Source organism: Bidens hawaiensis, unplaced genomic scaffold (assembly GCF_021521415.1).
Source record: "Bidens hawaiensis isolate Kalapana, Puna unplaced genomic scaffold, B.hawaiensis_p1.1 tig00000458_1, whole genome shotgun sequence".
NCBI lineage: Eukaryota > Viridiplantae > Streptophyta > Magnoliopsida > Asterales > Asteraceae > Bidens > Bidens hawaiensis.
In genome coordinates, this window is record NW_027491030.1 from 804,697 (window position 1) to 820,223 (window position 15,527).

At 36.0% G+C, this 15,527-nt stretch overlaps 2 protein-coding genes across 2 annotated transcripts in view; one reads left to right on the plus strand and one right to left on the minus strand.

Moving 5' to 3' along the window:
- LOC143627539 (uncharacterized) overlaps positions 1-15,527 on the plus strand; it is a 35,505-nt gene continuing 19,978 nt past the window's right edge. Inside the window, exon 1 of the mRNA XM_077097330.1 lies at positions 1-5. The gene's annotated coding sequence lies outside the window, so the exon portion shown is untranslated. The remainder of the gene's footprint in view (positions 6-15,527) is intronic.
- On the minus strand, positions 7,051-10,457 carry LOC143627508 (putative leucine-rich repeat receptor-like protein kinase IMK3). The gene is made up of 2 exons (XM_077097305.1): positions 8,500-10,457; positions 7,051-7,732 (listed from the first exon to the last, which is right to left on the minus strand). Exons 1-2 carry the CDS (start codon positions 10,214-10,216, stop codon positions 7,119-7,121), a joined length of 2,331 nt encoding a protein of 776 aa, XP_076953420.1. The 5' UTR covers positions 10,217-10,457; the 3' UTR covers positions 7,051-7,118.

Below are 15,527 nucleotides of genomic sequence, written 5' to 3' on the forward strand. Positions count from 1 at the left end.
CTCTCTCTCATATTGTGTAGGTGATGTACATCTAGCCAGCTTCCAAAGAGCATCCCTTAAAAGCTTTCCTTTGAAGAGTGATCTTGGGTTATCTTCAATGTGCCTCACACAAAACCTATGCTCTACAGAAGGAAACAACTTATCTACAGCCTGTATAAGACCCTTTTGCCTGTCACTCATAAAGGTAAACTTGGATCTGTTGTTTATATCCAAGTCATCACCAAGGCATTCCAAGAACCATTTGCAAGAGTTCAATGTTTCAGCTTCAACTACAGCATATGCAACAGGGTAGTATCCATTGTTTGGATCTAGAGCAACTGCTGTTAAAAGTTGACCAGACCAAGCACTTTTAAGGAAAGCCCCATCCAGTCCCAACGGATCCCTACCTATTGCTTTGAACCTCTTTTTCAAAGACCCCAAACAGATGTATATCCTCTTGAATTGTCTTGTCTCAGATGTTGGATCTGAGCATTCTTCTAATTCAAGCTTCACTGTTGTATCTGGATTAGTCCTCTTCAACTCTTCAATATAATCCCTCAATAACCCATATTGGCCTCTGAAATTTCCAATTATATGTTCCCTGGCCAACATCTTTGCTCTATAAGCTTTCATCTCAGACACACCAACTTCAAACCTCCTTTGAAACCTTTCTTTGATGAATTTAACATTCAGCTTTGGGTCATCTTGAAGATCAGTAACCAAATGGTTTGAGAGGAACCCGGCTGTGCAAGCATAAATTTCCCTAGATTGAAGGCATTTATGTTAATTTATCAACCTTGTAATTTTCCATGAAGCTGTTCTTTTTTGGTATGACAACAACAGTACCCAAGGGCATCTAATAGCAAGTGGGTCTTTCCTTTTTCCCATACCCCCAATACTTTTCTGGACTGGTCCTTCATCTTTATTAGCACTGCTAGATCCAACCCCCTGCATGTGGGACCCATCTTCCATATCTCCTTCACACACAGCCCTCACCCTTACCAAATCATCTTTTCTTATCCTAATTTGTCTTCTTGTTTCAACTGCATGTGCCTTGATCATATCCTTCACCTCTGCTTTTGTACCAAAAACTTGTCCCACATGGAAAAGATAATCCATGTCCCCCTCATTTCTTTGTTTCTCATTATACATTCTATCATTATCCAACATCACATCATCCATTTCTATGTCCAAACCCTCTAATCTACAATTTGCATCCTGCTGTTCAACTTCAAAATCAGTATGCAGTCTGAAATCCCTCATATCTACATCTACATCATGTGTTTCACCATCTTCATAGTTGAAATCACTATCTGAATCATTTTCTGAATCTTCATCACCATCCCTAGTTTTCTTAACATTTTTAGATTTCTTTTTGTTCTTAGATTTCTTCACATTCTTTGGTTTCTTAACTGGGCAACCCTCTAGATGTTCATCATCATCAGAACTCTCATCTCTCATTTCATAGTTAGAATCCCATCAGTTCCACTTTCATCTGAATTTGAAGACTCATATCCACTTTCTTCATCTGAAATTGAAGAATCTTCACTATCTCCATCCCCACCTCCATTGTAATCCATATCCACCTCATTTGTTGTGACAATCGTCAATTTCAGGTTAACTCCGTTAACTCAACTCCGTCAATTCAAACTTAAGATCATTGAATCTGTAACGCACATCTCATTACATTTAAACTAGGGTTTAAATGACGCTTAACACTTACTACATGGTAGTCTTTCGGGAATTGCACCGAAACGCAAACGAGTTGACGCAAACAATTGGGGAATAAACGAAAAACGTCAAAACAATAATTATGTGATAATTATGTGTTAGACTTATGTATTATGTGATAACATTGTTATAAACGTTAACTCAATGTGCTAGAACTAGTTAATTAAGCTAGAAAAGTAACATTTGAAAGTGGAGGGACCTAGATGTAACATGATTGTTATTAAATAATATTAAGCTAAAACCCTAGCCTCTCTTTCTCTCCCCAAACCCGATCGGCAGCCCTTTCTCCCCCTCTCCTTGCGATCGGCCCCCATACACACACATACTACCATTGTTTGATCTTGTTTTTCACAATTGAAGCATCCTACATCCGTTTCTAGCCATCTTCTACCTTCCTATTACTTGTATTGGTGTTTTTGAAGGTATATTTGTGAACCCTAGATTCCGAAAATCTTCATATAATGTGCTCATATGATTTGTTTGATTTGATGATGTATGGATGATGATTTGATAACTAAGATTGATATTGTTACATGTTAATTGTTTGTGTCTTTGATTTGAGTTCAAGCAAAAACCCTAATCATGTATGTAATGTGTAGTTGATGTGCATGGATAGTGATTATGGAGTCTAGAGTGTTATATGAACGGATTATAGTCTATAGATGGTTAATATGTTGAGTTTTGTTGCAAACAGTTTCTGGACAGATTGTGTTGTTGATGTTCAATTGACTGTAACGGGGTGTAAATGTGAAAATTGGTTGAGAATATTGATACTACAGTAAACTAGGTTGAGTCTAGTTTCTAATGAATATAAATTTGCAATTTTTTGACGTGTAAAAGTTAACCTTTATGATTTTACAAAAACGTTGTGCAAAGCTGAGTTGTTAGACCTGCTGTATTTGTTGGATTTTTAAATATTATATCTCATGAACTACGAGACCAATTGGGTTGGTTCTACTTCTGGAAGTTGACTTGTTGAGTTAGGAACCTAACCCAAGTGGTCTTGTATTTGTTGGATTTTTAGTTTAACGGGAATTTCAAATAACATTCTGTTGCGCATGAATTTGACTGTTATGAGTTTGCTGTAATGTTTTGATCATTGTGAGAAACATATGTGGAATAAAAATAAAATAAAATATGTTCTGGAAACCTAATACATGTATGCTTTTGTGATGATTTTTGGTAAATTAATTGAGATGTTATGATCGGTGGAATAGTACAATCTCTCAAGTAGAATTTCTGTCTCGGTGAAACTAGCTGCTGAATTTTGTGAAAATGCATGAAACATGATAATTGCTAGTTAATTATTATGTTTTGACCAAATTGCCCCTGTGGGGAATACTTGCTATATAATTGTTATGTTTTGACCAAATTGCCCCTGCGGGGAATACTTGCTAAATAGTTGTCGTTTTTTGACCAAATTGCCCTTGCGGGGAATAATTGCTAGTTAATTGTTATGTGTGACCAAATTGCCCTTACGGGAAGTAATTTCTAATGATGTACATTATTAATACATGACACGTAAATAATTGCTCACACATGTAATGTATCACAAATGTACTGGTTAAAGTCACACACGATTCACAAACGAAACACGAAACATATTGTGTGCATAGGTATTATGTGCCGAGTCTAGAGACTCGATAATAGTTCCGACACTTAGAAAAATCTCTTTGTTGTTTTATAACGCTAGAGAGAGTTTTTCTGTGACGCGCATCCTTTGGTGATTTATTTTGGGAATTCTTCGCAAACAGCGAGTTCACTTACCCCTCTAAACTATTTTCAAACGCTTTTCACTTGGGGAGATAACATACTCCGAAAACGCATTTAAGATTTTGTTAATATAAATTATACATCACTTGTAAGGACTAAGTGGCAAACGCAATAACTAAAGTCCTTCATTCACATCGAACCGTTTAGTATTGGATAATAGCGAGTCATTGTTGAGTAGTACTACTGGGTTTGACAAACCCCACCCAAAGCTAAACTCGACTGGAGGTCGAGTGGGTGTAATCTTGGCTAAACACATACCATGGTCGGGATAGACCTGGTGGCAAGGCAAATGATAAACAGTCAGCTTAGGTGTCGAACACTTAGTAATACTTGTTTTATAGGCTAGCTACCTATAGATATATAATTGACATAACACTATCTGGTAACGCAAAACGCTGAACGCAAACGCTAAACGCTTTATTTTATATAAACTTGTGAACTCACCAACCTCGTGTTGACACTTTTAATATGTTATTCTCAGGTAGCCGAGGCGGGAGCGCGGTATAGGATCATGCATTGTTTGAAACGCTTTTGTTTATACAACCTGATTTTAAACTGTTATTATGGGGTTTTGAGTCGTCCTGCGCGACGCAACTTTTATCTTTTGGTTTTTACGCTTCCGCACTTATTTTCATTTAAACGTTTTTATGGTTTGATTATAACTAATGATTCCGATCCTGTTAGTTCACACCCTCTGACGGTAAAACTCCGTTAGTGGATTTTGAGGGTGTGACATTTGTAGGCTGCACACCATATCCACCTCCATCTACATCACCATTGTAATCAATCTCCACCTCATTTGTAGGTTGCACACCAAAAGCATCCTCTCCAAACATAGGGTCAAATTCTGGATCCTCATGACATATATCAATCTGGTCTTGTTGTTCAACAACACCAACATTATTCTCTTCTTGAACATTCACATTTGCATCCTGTTTGTCTTGTTCCACAACTACCTTTTGAACAACAACCTCATTTGTGCTATCTTGCCATTCCAACAACAACCTTTTCTTAACTGAGTTTGCTTTATCTAGTACGACCTCACTTGCCAGAAACTCCTCATCTGTTATCTCTTCAATGGTAAACTTTGAGGGTGAGCAGAAGTATGTGTGTACATAGGTGAACTCATGCTCAACATACACATTCATTAACTGATTAAAAGCTCCAATATACTTAGCAAATCCCCTAACATCATCATCACTTCCCAAAGCTCTAAGCCCCCAATCCAATTCTGAACCCGGTACTACATAATGGTAGAATCTAACCTTATCTGTAGGATAGGATAATTCAAGCAAGATTCGATCAAGCTCGTGAACTGAAAACTTGTCAATATCTAGCATGTCAACAAAATGGACAACGGCTCTATTATAAACCCGTCCAGGAAATTTAGTGAAACTACCACCATGGTGCAGCTTGATCGTGAACAAATGTGGATTATTTACTACACAAACAAGATTAAACAGCTGTTAGTTAAATAAACCCAATTATAAACCCTAAAGTTTAAACTTACCATAAAACGCATCAGCATTTGATTGTTCATCAGCTTCACGAATGTAGAACCGAGGAGGAGGAGGATCATCCATCTTACGTTTTTAAGTTTTGAGAATGATGTGCAATTTAAGGTATTAACTGTCGGGTTGTTGAATCGAGTCGGATACGAGGGTTTTTAATCGCCGGGAATTGAATCGATTGAAAGGGAGGGGGAAGACTGATAAAGGGGGGTTTAGTTGCAGAGATATATGAAAGGACAAAACTACCCTCACATGCGCCTCACGTGATGGGATTTAACTGACTTTTTCTAACCCAGTTAGCGTAAAGGACAAAACTTGTAGGAAAAAAAAGTTTAAAGTACACCGCCTGCAAGGAAACTAAAAAAAAGACACGAACCGTAATTCGTCTTATTTTAAAGGACAAAATTTGTAATTCTGTCAACAACTTTTGAAAACAAAAACAATGGAGATGTCTTGTTCTAATTATGTGATAGCACATGAGGTGTATGCTGAGGTTTTGAGAGCACCTTGAATATATTTTAAATTATTATAACCAAAATTTCATTTTTAATACTGATACCAGACATTAAATTCAAATTTCAAAAATAATTTAATGATGATGTTAGGACTAATAAACTGCTAGAGTTTGGTAGCATCTTTGATCCACGAGTGAACTTACATTGGTAGAATTGGTGTGTCAAAAAAATGGTAACTTGTTGAAAGAATCGGGCGTGTTGAAGGCGACTCAATAGTTTGAGAAAAGGTTAAAAGAAATGCTTGATGAGGTGAAATTTGAGTTGAAGCAGACATTAAAAGAGTATGAGGTTTGAAATCATGTCGGTTCAAGCAATCCGGTTACTATACAAACTCAAGTAGAACAAGTCCGTGGTAAAAAAAATCATGGATGGGTCAACTTGAGAGGTTTCGGGGTGGTGCTGGTTAGTCGTCTAGTAGGAAAACTGAATTGGAAAGATATCTTGTAGAAGATCATGAAATAATTAAGAGACCACTTTGATATCTTGAACTGGTGGAAGGTAAATTCAACTCGATTTCCAACTTTGGCACGAATGGTGAAAGGTAAAACTTATTTCTTACATAAACTTAAATTATAGTTTGTTAGTATTATTTAGATGTTTTTGACAAGCTTGAGTCGATGAAGATGGCATTATGATTTATGGAATATCTATTGAAGCATGAGGGATGACCGAATAAACGATGTTTATTTCTTTCTTTTTTCAGTGTAACAATTGTTTTACTATTATGACTTTGAGGTGGAATATAGCCGTGAGTGAAATTGATTATTAATTTTGATTTTTGTGTTCAAAATGTTGCAGTGACTAAATGTAACATAGCTGAGGTTGCTTTATCATATTTAAGGGAAAATAAGAATGGATTAATGTTGTTATTAGTGATGCTTAAGCCAAACTGGTAAGTCAAACTGTCACTTTATTTGGTAACTGCAAGTGAATATTTTGGCATAACAAAATGGTTTGGCATATATCTGTAGTTCATATTGATATTAGATTACCATTTAGCAGTTCATATTGGATTAGCATTTGGCATAAATCTGTATAAGTCAAACTGGATTACCAGTTTGCATACAATTGCAAACATTATAAGTCAAACATTTGAAACTCAACAGTTGGTTTTGCGTTAAAATTGTAAACATTTTTTTATAACTCAGGTTATGCTTGATACGGCTCGTAATTATAAACGAGACTATTCATTATTGTTCTTGATATAATGAATATGATAAAATTAACTAAATATTATATTATGTATAAAATTTATATAAATGCAAGTATTTATAAAAAGAACTAATATATGTAAACAAATTATTTAATAAATACAAACTGAGTCAAGTTTAAGCTTAAAAACCTACTCACGAGCATAACCTGACGAACTATTCATAAGATGAACTCGAGCTTTAAACATATTATATTCAAAACAAACTAAGCTCGGGCTAGTTTGCATCACCACTAGCCAAGGAAAAAAAGGGCTTTTTAAATCTATTCAAATTTATGGAGTCTGAGCATCAAAATTTCAACTTCATTGAACAAAATGAATAAGAATTTACAATAACCAGACCTTAACTCAAGAATAAAAGAATCATAATAATAATAATAATCCCCTAAACCTCCACATTCATTCACTCACTGAAGGTCCAGCACCACCATCATCACCCGAACTCGTGGCGGTTTCCGGTCTAATCTCCTCCAATTGCTGAAGAACCAACTGAACCTCGGGCCTAGCTGATGGTGAAGGGTCAACACAATGCAAGGCTAGTTTCAAAGTGTTCAACAACTCATCACCAATTGTTGAAGCATCTTTCATTAATTCAAGATCAAAAACCTCATTAGTCCACTCTTCTTTCACAATTGAAGCAACCCATTGCGGTAAATCCACACCGTTCATTGCCTCGCCTGGTGACTTCCCGGTTAAAAGTTCTAATATTATTACACCCAAACTGTAGACGTCGGTTTTGGTGTTGGCTTTTTTGAGCTTAGAAAGCTCTGGGGCCCTGTATCCCAGGGCCCCGGCGGTTGCAATCACGTTTGAGTTTGCAGCAGCTGTCATGAGCCGTGACAAGCTGAAATCAGCAATTTTGGGGTTTATGTTTTCATCGAGCAAAACGTTGCTCGATGTTAGGTTTCCGTGGATTATGTTGTGTTGGGTATGGAGGCTAAGTAAGCCTCTAGACATTCCCTTCGCTATTTGCATTCGCATTGGCCAATCGACTGGTGTTTCAGGTCCTCGAGCTGCATTCAAGTCGACGATAAGTATGATTTTTATGATGTAAATGCAACAAATGATATGTTTTTTTCAAAATTTCAAGAATAAGCAATCTGGACAAACAAGAATAGCTAATGTTGCATTTAAAAGTTGTTTGTTTAATATAAACTAACTGGTCTTTTGGCATTTTCTTAACTATGTTGTCAATTTGCAACAAAAAGTTAAATTAATATGACAAAGCACTAAAAGTTAGAATAACATGAGAAGTTGTTCATTCTTGAAAGGCAACATTTTTAATTATAATAAAAAGAAATGAGTTTGAAACAAAAGGTATTAACACAAAAAGTTACAAAAAAATGGTTGTTAAATTTGCTCCTTCTTGAAAGCTATAATATTTTCTAAAATGTGACCACTCTGCAATAAAAAGTTACAAAAAAACACTATTTCTTGTAGATAAATAGATATAACTTATGAAGTTTTTTTTCTTTTTTTTACATTTGAAAACTAGCATTTTTTCAAGTTTTAAACAAAAAATTAAAAAGTAGAGTGACAAAAAACTATTTATTTTTTAAGTCCGATCATGATATCTTACGAAAGTTATACCTTTCAAGTCATAATGCATATGTGGCATAAGATCCGATTTCGAATCCCATTTACTTGTTTTCGAATGCCCGAGTTCAGTCATCAATTATGACCGTTCTCGGACATTCGTGATTCCTTAATTTTCAAATTACACATATTATAAAAAATCTTAACAAAATAGTCCAATAATAATTAAAGAGCATATGCTTACCATGAAGAAAAGTAGCAAGGCTTCCTCTAGGCATGTAATCAAAAACAAGAAGTTTCTCCCCTTTTGGGCCTAAATAATAAGCCCTCATTGCCAACAAATTAGGATGCCTAATTTTCCCAAGCAAATTCACTTCAACTTCAAATTCCCTTTGGTTTTTAGTTATCTTTTCCCTTAATCTTTTAACTGCCACTTGATCACCATCTTCCAATGTTGTCTTATAAACTGTCCCATAAGTACTCTTTCCCATTATCTCAGCAGTTGCACACAACAAATCATCAGCTGTAAACCCCATTGTACCCTCAAAATGTACAAGTTTCCCACCTGCCTCCCCGCCCCCCTTGGCCGCTTCAGCCTGTGGGGCCGCTGCTGCTGTAGACCCTTTTCCTGCAGCGGCCCCACCTCCACCCCCATCCCCTTCCGCGTCTTTCCGCGCGCCCCCTCCCTTTTTCGTTAACAAGCAACATAAAAGTATGCAACATATTAATAATAAAAGCGCAATCACTGAACCCACGATGAGGATGATCACTTTCGTGCTTATCTTGTTACCTCGGTTTTGTCGTGGCGATGGGGCGGTGGAAGGCGGTTGCGATGGGGGACATGCGGTGGCGGGGCTGTACCCGCAAAGATCTCGATTCCCGATAAACGCGGACGAATCGAATTTCGACGAAAGATTCGGTGGGACCGGGCCGGAAAGATTGTTGTAGGACACATTAAAAGATGAAAGATTCAACTTTTCACCAATGAATAATGGGATTTCACCAGTGAGATTGTTGTGAGCCAAATTCATTGACTTTAACAAAGTCAAATTTTGAAAACTTGTGGGAATTGTACCATTAATAAAATTATAAGAAAAATCAATACTTTTAAGCTTTGAAAGCCTACCAAATTCAACAGGTATATTCCCACTAATCCTATTATTACCAACTGAAAACTCTTGTAAATCAGTCAACTTGGTCAACGAAACAGGAAGTGGGCCATAGAAGAAATTATGGTCAAAAGTCAACGATTGAAACAAGGGTTTGACTCCATTTCCCTTACTCTTACTCCCCCAAGAATCCGGGATCAACCCGGAAAAATTATTATTACTTAAAGCAAGAAAAATAATCGAATTGGACTGCACGATCGAATCCGGGATCGAACCCGACAACGAATTAGAACTCAAATTAACCCGAAAAAGCTTCGGGCAGTTCGCTAGTGTCATGGGTATTCCCCCCACTAACTTATTATTACTCAAGTCTAGAACTTGAAGTGACGGGCACGATCCCAATGCAGGTGAGACCGTGCCCGTAAACTTATTATTAAATAACTGAAGACCTCTAAGGTTGGGTAACAACCCGAGTTCTTTGGGAATTGAACCCCCAATTTCATTGTCATGAAGACTGAGCTTCCTCAGCGCTTGAAGTTGACCTATTTTTGTCGTGAGTTGTCCGCGTAATCCTCTCCACGGGAGCTGGATTACGATAACTTGTCCCTGGGCGCATTTGATGCCTTGCCAGCCCCCGGAGCACGCGCCGTATCCGCTATCGTTCCATGATTTTAAGAACCCGTTCGGGTCGATAAGCGCTTGTTTAAACGATTGGAGCGCTTGGAAGTCGGATTCGATGACGATAATGCCGTCCCAGGATTGCGGTGTGACGCGGGTGGTGAGATTGATTAACGTTGCTAGGAGAATGGTGATGATTAAGGTGAGATTAGAAGTCTTGAATTTGGACTCCATTGGGTTTTAATTAAATTAAGTTGAGGAAATGAGAAGGTGAAGTGAAAGATATGATATACAGTGAGAGGATTAATAGTGTTGGAAGAAGGTTTTGTAGTGATGGTTGTGGAGTTGAGTTTGCAGGTGGTACACGTGATTTTAACGCTCTCTGAGCATATATGAATTGTTAATAATTCAGTTTATGAATCAATGGTTTATTATTATATTTATTATTTTTACATTTTTGGTTGGAAATATTGTTTCTTTTGTTTTAGTTGAAATATAAATTAATTGCTTGAATTATGAAAAATAAAATTACATGCTATGTGAAAAAACAAAATTTATTGAACCTGAAAAATAAGAAAAATAATAAAGTATTTTTTTCATATATTAAGGTTTTTTTTTACTGGAACTTATAATTCGTTTATTACTTTTCTTATGTATCGTAATAGACATCTGATTTTTTTAAATATACTTCATAAGAATAAAATGCACGAACAAACTTACCAACGTGGACTCGTGATCTTTTTACCTTCGTTTTAAAAATGTGCAGTGAATTGAGGTTATTGTTTGTATATTAAACGTAAAAAGAATACTGAATACTAACACTTAGGATGGATGTATGATTATTTATTTATAGTAAACTCATATGTTTAGATTAAGCAGGGTAGTTCCTTTTATATTTCATAGAAACATCCAAACGATTTACAATGAAGTGACAGGTAAGCGGGCAACAAGCTGCGTCGCAACCCCCTTTTGGATAGCAAACCCAATCCGACTAAAAACAAAGTTTTGATTCTTATGGGCTGATACGTTACTATACACAACTTTCTGAACCCTATTCAAAAGGTCCACGGCATCCGGAGCTAAGAAACCAAAAGTGTCAAAGGCGAAGGGGATAAACACGTGTTGATTCTCCAAACAAGCTCTCTCGTGTTTAGCAACCTTGCCCGATGCCGCCTTCAATGCTGTCTGGCCTGCTACAAATCCAGTGTCCCTAATCCCAACAAGAGGGGACACTCCTGTGAGGTCGACACAAGCGTGCTAAAAAAGTGTTAAATTAGCTATGTGATTTAAATTAGCTATGTGAAAAGTAGATATTGATAAAAAATAATAGGCATTAACTGATAAAAAAAGTGATAAAAAAAGTGTTAAAAAGTTTAGATTCGACCTACAAATATACATGTAATTTAAATTAGCTATGTGAAAAGTAGATATTGATAAAAATAATAGGCATTAACTGATAAAAAAAAGTGTTAAAATGTGATGTTGTAATCTCAACACATTTCTAATTAGGTGCATAATCTATATATGTGGAAAATAGATAATAAAAAGTTCACCTATAAATTTCAATATATTTTTTCATTGTACACAAACATATGTTAAATACATGAAATAATTTAAACATTTTATTACTGTGAAAAACTCGTTTCATATAAATGTTAACGTTTAAACATTATATACATGACTATTTTTGTTTAACTTCAAACCGAATAAAAAATATTATGTTCCAATTTTTTACCATTATTCGGATTATCAAAGATGATTATATTTTTTGAAATAATGAAATGGAAAATACAGAAAGTGGCATTTTTTTGGGTGAGAGAGAATATGTCAGAGGCTCCCCCTCTCTCACATGCCCCTGAGTCTAACGGCTAGTTTTTCATGTTTTATTATTTTTAATTCAATTAAATGCAACGGCCACCGACGCCCTCTCTCAACGGCTAGATATAAATTATTTTGCATGGATATCAAAAAAAGTTACTAATTAATTTAATTTCATTCATTATAAATTATATTATATGAGTGTACTTTCACTCATATGCGGTCGTCACGGTTTTTTAACAGTCAATCAGTTTATGGTGGAATGGTAATAGAGGGACTTTGTATTTCATGTAATATAGGTTTGATTTCTGCATTCATCATTTAATTTTGATAGCATCGGGTGATGACGTGAAACTATGTGAGTATGTGATGTTCACTAGTTGGATTCTTGAGATGAACGAGTTTTATCTTACAACATTGTCGCACCTTCGGGCAAGTTCACCGACATTGGCCTTTGTAAGTAGAGGTGCACAAAAAACCCGAACCCGGAACCGGACCTGAAATAAATACCCGGAACCGGTTTTTCTAATACCGGGTTTTTTATATCCGACCCTACCCGTAGGGTACGGATATGGTACGCATTTTGGCACTAAAACCCGAACCCGAACCGAACCCGATTTGTACCCGGTAATACCCGAAAACCCGATTTGTACCCGATAATACTCGAACCCGAAACCGGGGTTTTCCAATACCCGAAACCGGGTATTTCAAATACCCGATGTATACCCAAATAATACCCCTAAAAAGTGTAAACTTTTTAAAAATCCAATCTATATCAAAAAATACCGGAAAAAAGTCCGTAAATAGGGTTTTTTCAATACCCGATAATAGGGTATTCAAATACCCATTTTTAGAATACCCGGTGCTATACCCGACCCGACCCCGATGCATAGGGTATGGTTTTTAGAGACAATACCCTACCCGAACCCGACCCGGTTACTACCAATACCGATCATGCCCGTACCCGGTCATACCCGAACCCGGTTCTATACCCGAACCCGGGTATTTAAAAAACCCGATTTGTGCACCTCTATTTGTAAGGGCTTTACCCGGATCTAAATGCGAGTAAATCCCGATATGTTGTATTTAGTTCATAACATATTTGAATGCTTCGTTGGTCGTTAAAAAATAATATTAATAATAACTGCTTTAACAATTAAGCTAATAAAACAGTTAACATAAATTTGTTATGAAAAATATATATTTTTGTATCTTTTTAATGACGATTGTACACCTTATAAAATATACTTCGAAATCCAGATAATGTCGGTTTACAGAACGTGAATATGCACCACTTTGATAAGAAGAAACATCTTATGCCACTAGGTTAAGAGGCGATTAATAAATATGATTTTATAATAATATGTGTCATATACAATTTAGAATACACAACTAAAACAATTAAATTTTTTAAAATGAAAGGTTATTTGTTTGGGGAAACTGTTTATTTAGATTTAAAAAGTTAGCATAAAATAATTAAATTTAAAAAATAAATACTGGGCGAAATAAATTGGAAAATGGAGGCATGATGTTTTAGAGAATGACGATAATACCCATGAAACCTTTTTGGGATTTGATGCAATGGGCATCTAGGCTTGTGTGCTTGACTCCTGAAAGGCTTTTCTTTTATACGAGGTATCTTTAACTCCTAAACTTTGACCCTCACCGGGACTCACAATCCTTTCCTTTAAACGGTCAACTAAGTAACGCCAGGTATTTCGTACGTGAACTCCATTGGCTTAAAGTAGCCCGAGCTGGCCGCTAGTCCAGACGGACGGAGCCCCTAGCGGTCCACCTGTTGAGAGATTCACCGGATAAAAGCCGACCCCACGCCCGCCAAACGGCACGACAACGAGAAGCCGGTAAAACCGGGTGAGATCAGGACTCGAACCCTGTCAAGCCAGGGTCATCCCTCATATCTCCCATATAAATTGGAGGTAGTGAGGTTTGAACTTCATACCTCTCACTAGTAAAGTGAGTGCTCTACCATTGAGCCACATCCAATTTATACCAGGACTCACAATCTAACCTTTCTTTTAATCTCTCTTAAACGACCTTTTTTTTTCTTTCTAATTTTCTGTTAAACTAATTACATATGTTTTTTCATGAATGGGTGTAGATAGAAAATTTATTTATTAATTTGATGTACTTTAAAGTATAGTTATCAATTTAATGCAGTCTATAGTGAAGTGTGGATCATTATAACTATTGTGTGTAAAGCCTATAATATAAGTTATAAGTAGTTACGGTCTTTAAAATATGTATATTGTTATTCATGCCTTATATGAATTCAAAATTTTGTTTCCTTAACTATGACTTTATTCATATTTAAAAAAATTATATTTATTATATCAAGCACATTTAACTATTAATAGTATTTAAGTAATATCATTATTTATTTATTAGAAAGCATCATAAACCGGTTCATAGTAAGCTTATAAACACATGTCATTTTAATTAAAAGTTATAAAACTACCACTAGCATGATGCTAAACTAGGAGGCAAATTACAGAGAGATTACAAGCTAAATTTCATATACAAACCAAGAATCTGAATCCATGTAGTCTTGCTTACCCTATTTTTAACCCAATACAGATATTCATACTGTTATCTTTCCAAGACTTCAACCGAATATTTTGACTCGTTTTTAAATGGTCGGTCGTTTCTCTCTACTTGCCACAAGGATGATACGAAGATCTGCTCCGGCGCCTTTTCCAAAGGATCAAGTTATTAAATTTGTTTAGAAATCTCTGGCACTTGTACTGACGTACTGACCGTCATCCCCAAGACATGACACCAGTCATATACACTTGCTCAAACTCGTTTCGGGAATGGAATATTAAGCAAGCGATAATTCATGGACTACACATAAAAAATAACCAAGCTACATACCATAGTGAATCAATTTAGACCCCCCCCCCCCCCCCCCCGGTTGCTAAGTCATGTTATTATTATTTGACGAAATTATGTTCAATGTTGATCTCTACCTTAAACAAACTTTAAACTCTGTTATTATATGTTTGTATTATCTTTAAGCTTTTGAATCCTTAGTAACTTCACATAAACTACATATTAAAAATGATTTGTGGCAAGATATTCATCTATAATAATTAGCATTTGGTGGAAATGTTTATATGGACCACTTACCATTAAAGCCTCATTTACTTGTGGTTGACTGGTTTCCCGTTTCAGCTTTCAACCACCAGACCCAACTAAACCTTTCTTCAATTTACTACAGGGTGATGTGACACACTGACACCTAAATAGACTTGCGTTTTAACTGGGTATACATTGGAAACATTATTTCAAAAGAAAAACAAATAATAAAAACTTTATTTGTAACACTCCTTCAAGATTTATGGTTGACATGTCATATAATACAGTAATCCGATTACTAATAAAGCCAAAATTAAACAACTTGATATAAATATTCTTAAATGTTTTTAGACCATGTGTAATAGGACGTTTCCCACCTTCAAGGCGCCCCAAAGCGTCGGAAAAACCGCCCACCGGGCGCTTTGGAGGGGGGGGGGGGGGTTGGAAGGTGATTGGGTGAGCTTATTTATTTATTTGTTTTTTAATAAAAAATAATAATAAAATAACAATGAGATAAATATTTGAATGAACTCCATCAACTACATACATTTTAGACCAAAAAACCTCTATGGTAACGTGGGGCAAAGAGCCTCCATAAGAATTCAATTCCACTACACATGATCTTATAAAT